At 39.8% G+C, this 18,727-nt stretch overlaps 1 protein-coding gene across 1 annotated transcript; it reads left to right on the top strand.

Annotated features, from left to right (window-relative positions):
* The first annotated feature begins 141 nt into the window (after nt 1-141).
* fra10ac1 (FRA10A associated CGG repeat 1) lies at nt 142-17,173 on the top strand. The gene is made up of 14 exons (XM_085761476.1): nt 142-239; nt 832-926; nt 1,085-1,177; nt 1,738-1,783; nt 1,988-2,064; nt 2,274-2,357; nt 2,500-2,584; nt 3,797-3,842; nt 12,369-12,482; nt 13,812-13,854; nt 14,617-14,756; nt 14,946-14,996; nt 16,206-16,290; nt 16,975-17,173. The coding sequence occupies exons 1-14, from the start codon at nt 222-224 to the stop codon at nt 17,015-17,017; spliced, it is 1,020 nt and encodes a 339-aa protein (XP_085617602.1). The 5' UTR covers nt 142-221; the 3' UTR covers nt 17,018-17,173.
* The last annotated feature ends 1,554 nt before the right edge of the window (nt 17,174-18,727 follow it).

Below are 18,727 nucleotides of genomic sequence, written 5' to 3' on the forward strand. Positions count from 1 at the left end.
AAAGTGACTCATGCATTAATACTCATGTTAAAGGAGACGAATCTTCATCTTTTCTTCTCTGCAGGCTTTATCAGAATAATTTACGAAGCGCGAGCGCGAGCGAGACTCTGCGTCATCACGCTGCGCTCTGCCGCTACGTGACGTCATCATCTGGCGACGACGTGCTTTTCTTTTTGTAAACATTGGGAAACCTGCTCCTGGAGACTGCAGAGAAGAAACTCATGGATAATCTTGTGAAGGTGTTTTTCTTTACTATCGGAGTGAAAAAATAAAATAAAATCCACTCATTGCCCCGCAACCAAGTTTGGAAGAATATTTAGCGTTTCGCGTTTGTTTGCCAGTCGGTTAGCTTGAAGCATTAGCCTCATGATAAGTTAGCACAGAGTTACCTCTGCGAGCATTTACAGTTACTCTGAAATATAAATGCTGAATTGGTGTGTCACCCTTTGGCTGTAAATAAAATAAATAAATAAAACAATGGTTAACTGAATGTGTGCCTACATAGTGCAGAGACAGGAACATGCAACGCACCAAGAACCAAGCAAAAATGGCAACTTTGAAATGTTCAGCTTCTGAAAATGGACAGTACAGAGTTTGTTGGTTTTGTTGTTGTTGTTTTTACCGTAGCTGGTATCTTTCACAGCCGTAACAAGTGACTACCTATATACTGTATATATATATACCTACTCATTTGAGAAGTGTCACGTGCTTCTGCGCATGTTTTCCCAGTGACTAGTTATTTTTCAGATGTCTCATTATTCATTCAAGTCTGTTTGTGTGTTTATTAACATCACTCCATTTGATCAAATGTGACTTTATGTGTTTCCTCAGGTGCACGGCGGTGGAGGCTATGACTCCGACTTCAGTGGTGGTGATGATGATGATGATGGTGAAAAGGGAGAGGCCTCACACAGAGGCCTTAAAAGGTAGAATTAAAGATGACAGCATCACAGTGTTCAAATGATTCTCATCCAAAGTATTGGGCTTGTGTGTCTGTGCTGCTGCAGATTCTATTTACATTGATGTGAGTCAACAGCTTCAACAACTAAGACATGCTTTCTGTGTTTACTTGTACCTTTGTCAGGAAAAGTGAGGAGGAAATCTTACAGAAGCCGTTCCAGAAAGGTCGGCATTCAAAGGTGGCTCACCGGAGTTCACACTCTAATGAAGTGGACAGGTAATGTACAATTAATCACATTCAAGTAATGCAAGGTATTATGTCTTATGGGTAATTATGGGTGAGCTCACTCCTAACATCCATCATGGACTTTAATTCCTCTTCCCAAAATGAGTGTTACTCTTTTTTGATCACATGTTCACATTGTGATTAATGTCAGTTCTGATAATCTATAATCATTCCCTATATTTAAATGAAACCATTCAATCAACTTGATTTTTTTGTGCAATTTGTAGTGTATAAAAATGAGGAAAAATCCAATTTCCACTTTTTAATGTTTGAAAACTCATCATTACTGCCAATTAAAATCCCCATTGTCCTTGCGTTACCATCCAGAGAATATGTTTTATTGGAAGCAATAATTTATTCTTCCAATAAAATAGTCTTATAATAAGATCAAGTCACTCCATTGTTGATATGTGTTTCAAAGTGTCTAGTGAGACCAAGATATTCAAAACAAGGATTAAAAAATGGACAAAAAAAATGGACAAAGTATGCTGTGAACATTACTCAGTCTTTGGTCATCTTGTATGTAACTGATTCTGTTTTCTCTTTTACAGAGAAGAGGCCAGAAACCGAAGAGCCCACCTGATATCACTGAATGCTGTATCCTTTTTTTTTTAGATTATTATTATTGATAATTTCCAGTTTTTTGTTGTTGTTTTTTATTTAACTGTAAAATGATAATGAGTTTAAAAGAAACATGTAATAATTCCATTTTAGTCTAAATATTAGTTCAGTTAATTCCAGGTGTGTTGGGTGTGTGAGTTATCATTCAAAGAAAGGCTGACCTTAAGCAGATGTTTCCAGTTTGAGCGACATAAGAAGTTTGTCGGTGACTACATACTTTATTATGGTGGACAGATGGGCGACTTCAAACGCACTATGTACGTACAGTGTCCCACAGTCAAGCGTGATGATTAGTCATCTGCTGACACTGCAGCTAATGAAAATGTGTGTAACCATAATAGATCTTTTGATACTTAGCTATAATAGATCTAAACACAATTAATACTAGTAGTAATTTAATTGAAATGAATCTCCTTAGCTGTGGATTTGTGATTAAAATCTTCTTATTTGTTTTTGTTTCTTTAAGAACTCAAGACAAAACAGATCGGGATGTGTTGCGTGAGAATCATCGCTTCCTCTGGAAGGATGAAGACGAGGACGACATGACATGGTGCTCAACATTAGTCAACTATTCATACAGGCTGCTTGAATATTTAGTTTGCTTTTGATTGATATTGTTTTGTTTTTTATTGTTCAGATAGTTTCTGATGAGTGTGTCTTTTTGTCTTAGCTCTGGACCTTTTCTGTTTCAGGGAAAAAGAACTTGCCAAGAAGTATTACGACAAGTTGTTTAAAGAGTACTGCATAGCTGACCTCAGCAGATACAAGGAAAATAAGGTAGGATAAATGTATTCATTGTTTTATTGATTAATAGATTTTTTTGTCCAGTATTCATTACCAGGTGGCGTAATGGGAAAAGTTACCACACCTAAAAAAAGTACAGAGGGAAAATAATTCAGTGACTGTAGATAGTTGAGCCATCCCAGACGCCACTACCAGGGACTTTGGCAGGATGATGAATTCTTTTTGCGCTGTTCTCCAAAATGATACTAATTGTCCCAGTGGTGGCGCCGTGAACTTCATAATGTAAACACTAATATTCTGGTCTATTTTAGATACATGTCACTGGGTGTGATGCGTTTTGGCACTGTGCTCTGTCTCTAGTGACCATGGGGCCATTCTGATCTGAATCCAAGTTTTAAACTGACACTATGTTAAACCCAAGGGCAAAGTGTGTTTGTGGCTCTATAGCTGCACTGTTGGACTGATGGTGTTATGCTTTCAAACTGATGTGATATCTCAGGCTGTGATACTACATTTGCCAGCTGTCATAGGTACATGAGTCACACCCAGGCATGCCCTTAATTATTAGAGGCATGGCGGAAAAGAGTAAGCAGCTCTGACACCATAAGTCCAGTTGACTCAAAATTAAAATGAATCCAGTGTTAATCATTAATTATTCTGATTTGCTTAATGATTGCAAATGCAGCGGTGAGTTGCATCAGTCCCACAAGTGTAGTCGCATTTTGATCAGTAGCGTCGGGCAAATGGGGTGTGACAGCACATACAGATTAAACCACAAACAGAAAATGTGCTACACACAGACACCGGCTAACATATTAATGACCAGTTTAAATGATGAGTGCACCATCTGTGATGCTTCCTGTTCACGGATGCTATATACCATCAACTGAAGACACTGTATACATGCACCCCATATTGCATCATACAGTGAGGTGTAAATGTGTACCATAATATATAATATACCATATACCAGATTTGTGTTGGGAAGAGATCTTACATTTGTCAAATGCAATTTTCAATGAAGCAGCTTTCACACCAGGAAACACCGAATTCTTCCTCTGAAACAAATGCAATCGAGAGCCAATGACAATTCAAAGATAGGGTGTTAGATGAGCTATGGTAGGGTTTCTAAAACTTGGGTTTCTGACTTTTATTTAGTGAAACTGTATTTTGTCTTGCTTGTCTGGCTTTTTTAATGCACGTTTTTACTGATTTTCATGGATCTTGTTAAATTTTGCCCAACAGTTTGGATTTCGTTGGCGGACTGAAAATGAAGTTGTCTCTGGCAAAGGTAAGGCATGACCAAGGGTTATTTTTTCATTTTGAGTAAATACATTAATTTTTAAAATTATTTTTCATTACATTTTCATGTTCTGTTTCCTTAAAACAATATGCAGTTAATTATTAAAGTTTCGGGGCTTAATTCGAGAAACATTGAAAACATTCTTCTTGATTCATCACCTTTACCTTTAAGTGAGAAAATGAAACAGAATGCACAATAAATTTGGTGTACTATTCTCTTACAACGTGATGCACTAAAGCAGATGTTCACAGCAGGATAAAAATGATGAATTATAGATCATAGTGAAAGATCTTGGAAAACAAAAATAAATCATCAGCATTGAGGAAGATATTTTACTTGTGAGATTTGCAGTCAAGGTGACATTTGGATGATGAAGGTTTAATATCAGAAGTATATTAAATTCAGCTTTTGGTCGTGGATTTGGGACACGGGTATGATTTTGCCCAGCAACATGCTCACAAAACAGTTCATACTTTCTTCCACTAGATGGCAACAGAGATAAAGACAAATAACTGTTCTACTGTGAATGCTTCCTGACACAAGTCAGTCCCCCTGTTCGACTATTATACAGATCTGTGAGTTTCACTCTGCTTTGACTCTCTGACTGGAATGTCACAAATAACACTTAAATATTCAGTGTTTCAGCTGAATTTTCTTGTTTTGTTTGTTTGCAGGAGACTATCCACACCATTTAGTAGTCACTTAAAATGTTGATGCACACAAATGGACCTGATACCTTATGTTCTGTAATGGTCATGATCGATATAACATGTTGTTCCCTGTCTGCTACTATTTCACCTTACAGTGACATGTTCAAAGGATAGGCTCTACTATCAACCCACCACACGCACACTTTACATTTGAATAATTTTTTCATGTTTACATCAATGCAGCCTCACAAGCTGACACAGTGCGTCCAAGAAAGCTGACTAAGCCAATATATTGTTCCAGATTAAGACTGTAATCCTGGTCTCTGACAGTTCAACCCCTGTAGCAGTACTCTACAGGAAGTGGGATTAGATCAGGCACTTCACTTTAGCTGTCACGTCTGTGATTTGTGTACATTGATGATTTGTGGAGAAATGCCTCTTAAGCCACTGTTTAGCGCAGTGGTTTTTAAAGTGTGAGGCGCGCCTCCCTAGAGGGCGCCAGAGAGCTTCAGGGGAGACAAAAAAAAGAAAAATCAACCAGAAAAAATATCTTGTAGTTTGCTTACCCAGCTACGCATGTTGTAAAATGGGTAGATTTTTAGTACATACATTGAGAGATAAGACGGAGTCTGGACTGCATCAAATATGCAATGCTCTATCTTTTACCTGGTGCAATACAAGTGTTCTTGTTAGTTTCAGGCTATCACAGTCATGTTGTGTCCAGCGCCTAGGATTTTTTATAAAAAGCACCTCTGGCCTCACTCAAAGTCTTTGTCAAAGTATCTTACTGTTATTTTGTGGATGCACTATCGAGAGAGGTTAGTATCTGGGGCGGTGTTTAGCTCAGTTGGTAGAGCAGCTGCCCCATGTGTGGAGGCTACAGTCCTCACTGCAGGCGGCCCTGGTTTGAGTCCCACATGGAGCAGCCCTTTCCTGCAGGTCACCCCCCCTCTCTGCCTCTCCATTCCCTGTCTCTCTCCACTGTGCTTTCCATTAAAGGCAAAAAGCCCAAAAATATACTTAAAAAAAGGCTAATATCTGCCTACCTGAGCGGACATGTGCTGAAAACAGAGCTTTAACATGTCAGGTGGAACATCATGTGCCTGAAGGTCGGAGCTTCTTTGTGGTGAATTGTGTGTTGCACAAGGCTCTGCTGAGAAGTGTTTGTTCTTACTACCCAGTAAATCATCTGAATTTGAACTGAAGATTTGTTCACATTCTCCTCAGATAGGCCTAATATATAAACATATATGTTGAACATATCTGTTCACTTGCCAGGAGCATATATGGAAAGGAGTTGTGCATGATGTGGTGCAACCTATGTCCCAAGCCAAAGGTGGAAGAAGTCTTTATCATGAACTTCATATGGCTTTAGTCTGATTTGATTTGATACATAATGATGAGTATGAAAATCTGCACAGACTGTACACATCTAAACACCAAGATTGTTCTGGTTGTTCCAGTTCTACATGTTGTCAGACCAGGCCCAGGTGTGTAGCGCTTGTCTGATGGCCCAACTTGACTTCAGCTCACAGATAAAATTAGATCTGGCCAAACCATTCCCAATTAAACTGCCCCTGCAAGTCATTTTTAAAGGAGTACTGCACTTACACTTGTACTGCACCTTTTTGGAAATCATCCTCTTAGCATCCCCATGCTCCGTGTGCACTCCAGGTCATGTTGGTATTAGGTAATGCTGACAACTCTTCACCCAATCAGGTGGATTACGAAGAGCACTGACCTTTCTTTTTCATGGCCACGGTGCGATATGGGATGAAGGAGTGTGCTGTGCCAACAGGTTGAGCAATTTTCCTTTGAAAATTTGAAGACAAAAGTGAGGGGAAAGATTATATTAGTGAATTGAGTACACAGGAGCAGGCTCATGTTATCCTTGCCTTAGAGTGTAGGATATTCTTCATGCTCACCCTCACTGCCTTTTGTCTCTAGACTCTGAAAGATTCACATGAATTCTCATGTATGAGGGAAGGAGGTGATAAACAAATCTTAAAGATGCCTGGTGGAGTTTTTTTTTATATAAACAAACCAAATTTCTGTTCAAGCACAGTGTTTCTTGTGTAAATCAAACAAAATATCACAGATAATAGATGTTTGTCACATACATAGATGTTTGTATCCATTTTACACGGGTATACTGAATTGCACCACAATGTTTAATTTAATTTCTAAACAGAGTTTAGTAAAACAGGATTTAAAATGAATGAATCCTGGTCTGAATTTAAGTTGAAATGTTCAGCCATTTTATCTATAACTAGGTTTAGTGATCCCGAGTTTATTTAAACTGAGAAATGTGCATATCAAAATTCAGTTCAAATGAATGAATGTAATATAAACAATAAACAATCTGCATAATGCCAAGACCTTGACAGTGTAAAACTGTTTACAGCTGCTTTTCTGAAAAGCATCACACTGGTGCTAGATGGTTAAAAATTTCGAACTTAATATTACTCCTGATGTTGGCATATTGGTGTCTGTTTCTGTCACTGCCATGTTTAACAGATGGCCCAGTCCTCCTGTTCAGCTCCACAATATTGTCCATGTCCACCAATATCCTGACAAATCTTCGTCATCTTCATAAAACATGATTTTGGTTGATCTCAACAACCCGGCTGATTGTAGTTAAACCTCCTCAACTGGAGAGTCAGAGAGTTTAAAGGCAATCTTTCTTCATTTTTAACTTGTTTGGTTCAAGAGAATTTCAATTGAAAACATCATGTAATGGTGTAAAAGTGAAATCTTTAGTGTTTGTCCTTACCTTTAGTTCCCCATCAGGCTTTTTTGCCTGTTCTTACCATCAGTCCATCAATGGAACAGCGTGAAACAGGTGTGAGTGCTCTTGTCTGTACAATAATCAGGGATTCGCTCCTAAAAACATGACCGCATAGTGTTTCTAATCATCAAAAACTCCACATGGGACCTTCAAGTCATGCAACCAAAGTTCAAGTCACTGCTTACATTACACATCAGTACGTAAAGCTTGTGATTCTGCTACATATCATCTTTGCTTCTCATAAAATGTCAGTGTGTGAAGCAGGATTTTGTAATAGGAGAAATCCATCATTGAGTAAGAATATTAGATGTTAGAATATGTTTTAGAGTCGTTTGTGCTGGAGCAGATGGATGTATGTGGTGAAAGGCAGCACTTCATTCCAACTTACGTTTTCTTTTCTTTTTTTCTTTTTCTGTTGGTTTCCTGTCTGCTATAAATTGAGCTTTAGTCTTGCTGTCGGGAGGAGGTCAAAGAGCAAAGGTAGTTGAGGCCAATCTTATTTTTGGTGGGCCTGTCAAAATAAATGTAGTATCAAAGGTCTCGGCTTATGTAACTTTCCTGTCTTTAAAATATGGTTTTAAGGAGGAATCAGGTTTGACCCACCTACGCCGCCTCTGTGTAACTAACACTGTTAGCTGGGGGGAGAGGCCACTCTAAGCTTCCACTGGGTTCTTGTCCACTGACCTTAGAGTTTTATATTTTTAGTGTCGTCCTTCATTTTTTTGGGGGGGACTTCAGTCTGTGACAGAATTCTTATTCTCTTGCTGCTCTGATTCTACCTCTTCTCCATCCTCAAACTTGTTCCATACAGCACTTACTGACTGACTGACTTTGGATATTCACAGTACCCCTCAATATTCTGTTTTAAATAAAATGAAAGTGGCAGGCCTATTTAAAGGTGAGAACATTTCAGTTGCTTTAAACGGTTCCTTTCGTGTCGCCTCGGTCCCGAGACAGACAGGGTTTGTACTTTATAAGAATATCCTGCTGGCTTCTGTTTCTCCAGACACAATACTTCAGCTTCAGAAGTGTGAGTGTATTCTAAGTGATAGAAATGATAGCTCATTAGTTCACAGTCTGCAAAGCTTTCAGAGTTGCCCAGTATTACAATGGTGCAATGTCCTCATTCTTATCGTTTTATTGTGTTTATCTCTGAGCATGTTGCTGAAAGTTGAAAAATGAAATATGAATATTTTGGGAGACAGATGGTCTGGTCTCCAGGTCTTTGGACCTATACTGTTAAAATATATATAATCTTCATGGTCTGTGCTCCTTAGGCTACTCAGTTAACTGGGTGCTGTGGGGTAAATAAAAGTTACAAAGCTAAATGAGCATTGAACTTCAGGTCAGCAATCTGGACTGCTTGTCAATGTGAGAGACAGGCATAAAAAGTCTAAATCTAACCCAGAGTCAGTGGTGGGACTGTGCAGACAGAGAGGCCGCCTCATGGTTGCTGGCTCCCAATATCTGAAAAATCAGCCCGGGGCAGTGAGCGTTGATCGTTTCCCACAGGCGGAGAATTTGTTAAAGGTGGTCAACCCCTAAAGTGGGCGGGGAGAAAGGGGGGTGGTGAGTATCAAGAATCGGCAGGACTGAATTCTCCAGCTCAATAACTAATATGAATGCAGCCTTCAAGCAGACTTTTCAATCAGTCGGCACTTTAAGGATGAAAAAAATCATTTTGGATGGGAGCCAGTCTATTTGTTTGGGCCTCCTGGGAGAAGTGGAGAAGACGAGCACTGATCACTCTTAACATCAATTAATCTCCATGTAACTTTGAGCAGAGCCTGAACATCCCACACAAACACACTCATAGAAGTTGATGAATTCATAGAGCAGATTTGCGATGTGTGTGTGTGTGTGTAAAGTTTCCCAGTGGCATTTGTCCTCGAAAGTCGTCCTATTAAAGGAGTAGTTCAGCATTTTGGGAAATGTACTTATTGCTCTTTCTTACCAAACGCTAGATGAGACTTTAGGCAGATTCTGTTTCCATCAAACATAGACAAGCTAACAGCCTTCCTCACTGTTGCATCATACAGTTCCTAATGCACAGACATGAAAGTGCCATTGATCTTCTCATCTAACTCTCTGCTAGACAGCAAATAAGCACATTTCCCTAAACTGTCAAATATTCCTTTGAATAAATTCGCTTTTTCAACTGGTCTGATCCATCAGAAATATTTCAACAAACCGGACACGTTAGGCCTAACAGCTGCAGCTCAGTCTGAATGCCCCATGAACTTTAATCAGCCTGTCAAATTATAACACATTTTGTGTATGTGATAATGTGTTCTTTGAGGACACTAAATAAAAAGTGAAAGAGCACAGGCTCAGGTCACTGCCCCGACTTCATCCAGTGAATGTTAATCACGCCGCCATCTGTCATGTGGTGTATCCGTTTTGATCTCAGGCTGCTGGCTGCTGGCTTTAGCAGCCATTGACGTAAGAAAGGCAGGAGTTCCCTCTCTTAACGGGTTTACTCAGCTGACCAGGAGCCAGCCCTGTTCATGGAGCACGTGAGGCTCACCTGATGTGTGAGGATACCCACTGCTTGTCAACACAACACAACACAGTGGGACTCACAACAGAGACTCATAGAAAAGCTTTTGGCTTGTGAAGCAGGGATGCGTGTGGCACTACTTAAAAAAAACCCACCGTCTGAGAGCAGCACCAGTGACTAAAGTTACCCTTCATGTGGGAAATTGTGAAGCCGGGGGGCAGAAAATCAGAAATAAGCGAAGAATTGTTTTCTGACCTTGATTGTGTTTAGTTTTTTGACATTTGTTTCATCAAAGAGGTTGCCTAGAAACAGATTTCCATTGACTCAGCTCTGTCAGTGTTGTGGTTATGAGTAGCTGGAGGGTCAGACGCGTTCACACTCTTTGTGTTGTAACCTTCAAATATATCACATTCTTTTATATTTGACACTGACTGTTTCTCCGGAGCAGCAGTGGGATGCAGTGCCGTGTTCAAGGACGCGCCGTTTTGTGGAAGCAAAACACAGGTTGAGCTGCTTTCTTGACAGATGACGCTGTGTGTACAGGATGCAGCATGTGATTGATTTGTTTAGGTGAGTTAAGATGTCACGCGTGAATTCCCAGCGCGATTGCCACTGACGTCACTAATGATGGTGATGTCTCTAAGCACTGGTCGCCCGTGGCGTCATCATGTTGGCACAGAGTTGAGATCGTGGACTTGCTCCAAGTCACACCCATAACGTGTTAGAGAAGACTAGTCATCAAGGATTTAAAGAAGTGTGTTTGCATTTACAGATTCTCTTTACTGCTTTAACTTTTAAGTATTTTTGAATGTAGGTAGGTAAAAAAAAAACTTCATTAGGAGTTTTTATTTTAAGCCGTCAAATTTTTGCAGCCTTTTTATGATTCAGTAAAATATTTAGGCAAACTAGGATTGTAGCTGTAGGTATGTAATGACTGTCAGTTCAGTTTCGGATCATGGTGTGTAAAATAAAGCAATACAAAATAAAAAATTTAAATTAAATAAGATAAAAAAAGAAAGAAATAATACAAGAAAAAACAAAATAAAATGTTTATGGCTTACAGAGTCACACCAGTTACTAACTGTGTGGTCCTGAAAAATGAATAAAAATACACCCCAGTGTTTTACTTTCTGGCATTATGACTGTCCCTACTTAATTTAAGCAATTTCCTTTCTTTCACTTATCTGTGTATAATATAAAGCCCTCCTAAATAAACCTAGTCAACCGCCTCTCCTCATCACCCAGGACTGGAGCCAGAAGTGTCTTTTTTAGCCGGCGTCATGGGACTTTAATCAAATACAGCACGTGAAGAGAAAGTCTGTCTTATGGCACTAGTGGCTCGAAGCCATGATGACCGACGTCATGTCATCAGAATTTTTACTGAGTCTTGATCTCAGGCAGGTGAGGGCGGGCGTCGCTTTGCTCTTGTCCTTTTGCCAAGAGTGGACTGCTTCTGACGCACTCGCCCCCCCTCTGTCACAATCTGGAGGAACCCCAGAGACCAGATCAGTGCCACCTTAAGCTCCTCGAGGGATAATAGGCAGGCTGTGCAGCAGCTGGAGGGAGGCCTGAGGAGATGACGCCGGGTGAAGAAAGGAAGATGGCACCGAGCAGTGGGAAAAGAGGGGGGCCTGGTGCAAGAGAGGTGTAGAGCAAAGAGCAAGGGGGGAGGGTGGTGAAGAAGAGTCCAAAATGTTTGGAGATTTATAGTCAGAATTTCTCAATCGTGAAATAAAACATTTTCCTTTTTCACTTACGCCCTTTTCTACCAACTCTGCTGTGTTTTTTGAATCCTTTGCACACAAGAACATTTGTACATTCACTGTCAGGGCTCTGTGGTGCAAGTCATTCCTGGTTCTCTCTTAAAGGGATAGTTCACCCAAAATTCAAATTTCACTCATTATCTACTCACCCTCATGTTGACTAAGAGCTGTGAGAATTTTCAGAGTCCTCCGTTCCTTCTCTGAGTTACTGGGGGGTCCGCGCAGCAGTATTTGTCCATATAATGGTTGTCAATGGATACCAACTTTCTTCGTCCAAAAAGACGCACCAAAAAACATCCAAATACCTACATGCTGCTCATCTGTAATGTCCCTCTTGTATTGAAGCCCCGACATGAGAAATTGTTCCGCCGGTCAGTGCAAATCACGCAAGATTTGCACTGACACAGGAAGAGCAGTGAACCGAGACACTGGGAGCTTCCTCTACAAACAAGCTTAAAATATAGACTCATTTAATTTTTTTCGGAACAATTTCTCATGTCGGGGCTTCAATACAAGAGGGACATTACAGACGAGCAGTATGGAGGTATTTGGATGTTTTTTGGTGTGTCTTTTTGGACGAAGAAAGTTGGTATCCATTGACAACCATTATATCGACAAATACTGCTGCGCGGATCCCCCCGTAACTCAGAGAAGGGACGGAGGATTCTGAAAATTCTCACAGCTCTTAGTTGGCATGAGGGTGAATAGATAATGAGTGAAATTTGAATTTTGGGTGAACTATCCCTTTAATGGATTATCAATTTAGAAAATATATTTGTATGTGCACAGTACATGATCTCACTGGTCTTCCAGGTCAGTTCCAGTGTGGAAACAAACGTTGTGAGAAGCAGGAAGGCCTGAAAAGCTGGGAGGTGAATTTTGCCTACGTGGAACACGGCGAGAAGAGGAATGCATTGGTCAAACTCAGTAAGCAAAAAGACAAATTATCTTTCCATTTTCCTCTTCTGTTCTTTGCAAAAAGCTGCATTTGTGCATGTGTGCATGTCAGCGTGTATGTGTGTAAATGTGTATGTGTGTGTGTGTGTGTGTGTGTGTGTGTGGTGTGTATGGCTTTGGCCTGGTGGGGTTTCCTGTCTAAGACCCGGCTCATAATAATCCTCCTTCAGGTATCATACTGCAGAAAATCCTGTTAGAATAATTACTGTAATTGGAGGACCCACCAGTCATAGTCAGCTCAGTCAAGCAGGAAATGGCCGTCTCTTTTAACAAGCTAGTGCAACAGGTCACATCCTGACATGTTGTTTCTCCTCATTAATAAAGAAAAAGTTTTCCCCAACTTGCAGTAATCCTTAATCCAATGTTTTGACAGTAATGAAATATGATCTGGCAACCCTGCAGCAGGGATTTGGCAAGGTATGGTGGATATGGATAAGATGATGTTGCAATGATTTGATGAAGATGAAGACTTAATGAATAACTTTCTGAAAACACAGAAGCATTTAAATGTTTATGTGCAGTGTACTATTTTGAACAACAGAAAGGAGTTCCACAGGGTTCTTTCCCTGGTCCCCTTCTTTTTGGTTTTACACATGTTTATTTTCATTACAGCAGGTTTCAAGATGTACACTGATCAAAACTGCTACAGTATATATGCATCAGCTGGTCGGTTGGTCGGTTTACATTCAGTTGTTGCTGCATTTAGATTCTATGGCATCATGAATTGCACAGGAAAGATAAAGGAAATAGATTTAAAAAGATAGGAAATAAAAAGACAAATAGAAATAGAGAAAAAAGTTTTTGTTTTGACAGTTTCTGTCCAAATAGACGTTCTTTAAAGAAACATAAATAATCTAGAAAAGAGGCTCAACTTGAAGCTAATTCTGCTTTCTTGGGCTTTGCAAAGGTTTTATGAGGAGATAAATGCATTCAACACATTTGTTAGGGCCCCAAGGACACAATCTGTTTTGATGAGAATGTAATCATGATGAGGTATGTTTACAAGAAAATTTCCAAGGGGTACACTTTGCAAAGGTCATTAACAATAAACAAACGAGATGTGTTCATTTCAGTAGATTTCATCCCAGAAGTTGTTGAATTACAGCAACATGCTCTAGCTGCAGCTTTTGTCCCTGTTCAGCAACATTATAATTAAGCTGTCATAAAAACTGGAAGAATTAATTCCTTGATAATGGCTGTAATAATAGTAATAATAATGGTGATAACAACAATGAAACCATCACACGAGCACAAATAAGCTGCTAATAATGATTCCACGTTCACTTGTTTTTATTCCAGGAGTCTGCCCTGAATGTTCTTTCAAACTCAACTACCATCACAAGTAAGCCAGCTCACCTTTTACCCTTGATGCATTTCTGTACTGAAGGTGTTGCTTACAATGAGTGAGTTCAAAGATTGTAGAAAGTGTGCTCCAGTCAGCTAAAAGTAGGGCAAGTCACCATGGACATTATTTTTGCAGCATGGTGGAGTTTGAAATTCAAATCACAATTCCCGTCTCCTGTCTGACCTTCCTAACACTCACAGTATTTTATGCTTCCTCATCGCTGAAGCTGTGGCGGGAGGCGTTATGTTTTCTGGTTGCCCATCTGTTTATCTTATTCTTATGAAGGCCTTGAAGGTATCTCTCAAAATTTGGACTCAAGGGTGAACTGATTAGGGATTGGCGGTCAAAGGTCAAAGGTCACTGGAGCATAACAAAACACATTTTTGGTCATAGTGCAAGAGTTCATATGTTAAAGACGTCAAAATAGACTCCTTAGCAGTTCCTTTAAAGTTCCTGCATACTGCAACTTGCCAGGCAGAAATTCTAGCATCAGAATAAGAGGAATTTGGCCACAGTTGTATGTAATGATGTAGTATGGAAGTATGAAGTGAGATGACTGTAATAAGGAAGAAATCCCAGTGTTAGATGTGTGAAGTTATGCCTTTAACTGCAGGCATTATGTGAAAAAAAGAAGCATAGAAAGTCTATACCCTTTAACACTTTAGCCAAGATTCATTTAGGCGCCTCTGAAAGTGCCTCTGGCCATGACCGGCTTTCTGAATACAGTTTGGTCCAATTTGTGATTCTTGTGGTTTGCAGGAGGAAAGAGGTAAAAGCAAAGGCCAAGACAAAGAAGTTATCAGAGACGAAGCAGGAGCCGCCACGCCAGAAAAAGAGGAAGAGATCATCTTCACATTCCAAGAAGCACAAACACAAAGACAAACACAGGAGACACAGAGGTAAGACTCCTCTTAAACTGTCCCATTAATTACAGCAGTAATCTCAAGCCTGTTAGAACAGCCTTGTTTACGGCCAGCGCTCGGAAAATATATCATTCCTGTGTTTTCCCTCCCGTGTTTAACATTATTATTTTGTCCTGTTCTGTTTAATTGTATCTTATTTTTACAACTCCCTCTGTTTCTCTGCAGATCGCTCCACCTCCTCCAGCAGCTCGGAGGAGGGGCTGAACTCGGACAAAGGTAACGCTCATAACTCCCACACACACACACACACTCACTCACAGATGTAACCCCCCCCCCCCGCCCTGCCCTCCCCATTTCAAAACAGACTTATGACAGTTTATGATCTACTCTCCTGGGCCTGGAGGCCATAACACTCCTCCAAACGTCTGGAGTGAATACAAACCCGACAATTCTTTCAAAGAAACACATCCACTGGCTCTGTATTTAACTCTGCCTGCTTTTTCTCAGCTCTTTTCCCTCCCCCATTCTTTACAACTTTTTGTCATTTCGCCCTTCGCTGTGAGCAGCATGAAATGATGTATGCCTTTGCCCCCTGTGTCCCCCTGTTCATTCCAGTGGATGGATGGATGGACGGTGTGTGTGTGAGCAAGTGGTGTCCAGAGGTCGTGTCATTGAGTTCAAACATGCATTGGAATTCATACACAAACAAACACACATAATTGAAGCAGTCGAAGTCATTTATGAGCAATGCATTCAGGGAGAGTTAGGAGCTCCTGGAAATTGGGGGCTACTTTATATTAGAGCCACATCTAAAGGGCTCTGACAAAGCTAACCCATCATTTTTGTTTTACACAATGTTATCCGGCCCGGCCCTGGCTAGATTAAACTGTTACAATTATGCTAATGTGCCCCTGTTGGCCACCTCCACCTCTGCCCCTCGCTGCATTGTGATTGTGTATGTATCCTGTTAGCTTCAAGTTCTCATCCAGAGCTGTGCACTCAGGAAACTACACATCAAAGCTTTATCAAAGGACCTAGAAATCCCTCTGCTGAAATACTACCAGTGCCCAGATTTTCTTTTTTGACAGTTTGAAGTATTTTGATATAAAAAGCTATGTAGGAACTGGCACCTTGTGAGGACATTATAAACTTAAATAAAAATGCTTTTGAAGAAGAGCCACGAGGTAAGACGGGCAAGTCTGACCCCAGGTTAGTTGTCCAGTTTTTGCTTGCCTACTTCAATACTATCTACCAAAACTTATTTTTTTACATAGTATCATGCTGCATTTATTCATAGATCTACAGCCTATAGTCTAAAACCTTCACAGACTGCTCAAACTCATTCAGCTGTCGATTGGCTGCTTCCTGACTTACAAATTAGCAAAAACCAGAGCAAGTGAAACAACTTCCTGCGTGGTGAGGCTTCCACCCTTCAACAGCTGTTGCTAGTTTGTGACTGACAGCTCTGTGAACCTCTCCTACTAGACTCTGAAGCCGAAGACGAGCCAGAGGGCCAATCGGAGGCCGACCACTGGCGAGGACCCGCCCCAGCAGTGGAGGAAAAGTCAAGGTGAGATTAACAGCTAACGTTCATATTAAATCACGCCCAGTAAGCTGCCGTAAAACCATCACGATAGGTCTTTAGCAATTAGCCTACATAGTGTACTGATCCCTACATAGCACAGAATGTAGACCACTTAGATACCCCTCACAAAGCTGTCGTTAACAGCCAGGGGAGTCGCTAAACCTTTAACCTGATAATGTCGCGCTCACCCACTCCTGACATTAGGATTCCTGCTCTCAGATATTATTGAAAAGGTCAACAGTACAAGCCAGTGTTTATTCAAGCACTTCTGCTATATGAGCAAATCTCTTGACCTCAGACAAAACACAGTCAATACCATGCTGGTTGTGCTTTTGACCTATTGCACTGGACGCAGATTACAATTTAGAATGAATCAGGTCATTGTGTTTTGCATTGAATTCGTTGCTTTGTTGTTTGTTTTTTTCACTCACAAAACACAATCATGGTGGATGGTTTAAAGGAATGCTCTTCATTCAGAGCTACTCCTGTGTTAACACTCTTGCCAATGATAGCAGGTAAATTAGGTACTTGTTTGTTTGTGTTCTCTTATCAATAAAAGCAGAGTGCTAACACAGAGAGTCGGGCCATCCAAAGAAAGCATGTGACAGCCTGTGTCACCCTCCTGCATGGCAGCAACTAACGTTTCTGTGATTTTGTTTATCTGTTTAGGGAGGAGGAATTTGATGAGTACTTTGAAGACATGTTTCTTTGAGTCTGCCGGTATCAGTGGAAACCCTGCTGCGACTGCGCTTCCTCACGTGCGCCGCTGACATTAAGCCTGTTCTGTTCTGTTCTGTTGTGTTGCCTGTAGTTTTGTGTGACTGTATGTTTCGTTGCTGACACAGAAATAAACACAATGTTTACCCTGTATCTGTCAAAGTCCTTGATTTACTCATCTGTCGCTATCTCCACTTTAATCCCAATACAGCCGCTAAGGAAAATACATGTAAATAGTTGCAGGGATGGTAATGCTTGAATTCAATTGGTGATGCTCCAACCTTTCATTACCTGTGCTTTGAGTTATCACTTTTGATTAAAATATTCAAATATTAGCTACCAATATATGATACTATTGCCATTGTGAGCAGGTTAACATGCTTATAGGAAACACTTAATAATAATAATAATAATAATAATAATAACTACACATTAGTAAAGCATTGTTACTAATACTTAACTCATCATTTATAAAGCATTCTTCTTGCATTTTATAAACCCAGTTATAAATGTTTCTCTAATTAATAAGCTCATGTATAAGGTGTTAGATGGTTGTTATATAATGGATATAGTGTGTAAAATTCAAGTATATAATTTACAGGCCAGTTATTGAGGAGATGTCAGTTTTTTTGTAAGATGATTTATTCAGTGTCAGTAAGTGATTTTTCTCTATTTATCCTATTTTAGAATTTTATTCATAACATATGTATGTACATAGTTTCATATGGATACATATAGTGTATATTTTTCTTTCTTTTCTGTGTTATATTGCTCTTGTATGCCCTACTGGATACTCAAATTTCCTTTCATCAATAAAGGATCAATAAAGTCTAAATTTATGCATATAGACTAGTGAGTGTGTTATTAGATGTTTTATAATAGAAGAGCTTATTAATGGTAAACATTTACAACTATGTTTATTCTTATTGGTATCAATATAGGAATAATGACTTATAAATGATGAATTTAATAATTCTTAACTAATGCTTAATAGTGTGTAGTTACTATAAATTTGTAGCTAGTCAACTCAAACCACTGTGGTATATAGTGACGCTACCCTTAGAGTGAACCTGTGCTGTTGTTGATACATTTTCCAGTGCATTTTTTGTTGCATGTGTGAAAAGGAGGTGAACTTGTCATCAGTAGTTCAGTTGTCTGCTCTGCCTGAGAGACAACACGGATTAGCTGGACATGTCCCTCTGGCCAAGGGCAGACTTGACTTGACATCAACTTACAGAGTGGGAAACCAGGAGATTAAAGACCTTGGCTTAAATAAAGACAATTACTGTACCGCTTACTGCTCTGTCTGTCTCACTTGAACTTTCTCCTCTGCATTCTCAGGAGAAGTCATTTACTCTTTGATTGATGGAGATGCAAACTAGCGGGTGGTAAAGTGGAATAAAAACATGGTCCATTGAGCAGTAACAGTTTGTTGTTTTCGAGTGGAGGTGGAATATGATTTGGCCTCGGGCTATATTCGCACACCCCTTACCAATATCCTGAGAGGAATTTTTTAAAATCATAAATAACAAAAAGTTTTTTAAAATTTAAGAAATAAACATACTCTCCTTGAAAAATGATTTGCTTTGTGTTTGGCTTTTTGACAAAATGAAAGTAGAAAATTAAGTATCCTTGTTCTCCTTCATTGTCAAATCCAGAATCTGTGTAGATACACAAATGTCACTTCCACTGGACCGTTACCAAA

This window comes from Trachurus japonicus, chromosome 19 (assembly GCF_045865225.1).
Source record: "Trachurus japonicus isolate A0001 chromosome 19, Traja_1.0".
NCBI classification, from domain to species: Eukaryota; Metazoa; Chordata; class Actinopteri; order Carangiformes; family Carangidae; genus Trachurus; species Trachurus japonicus.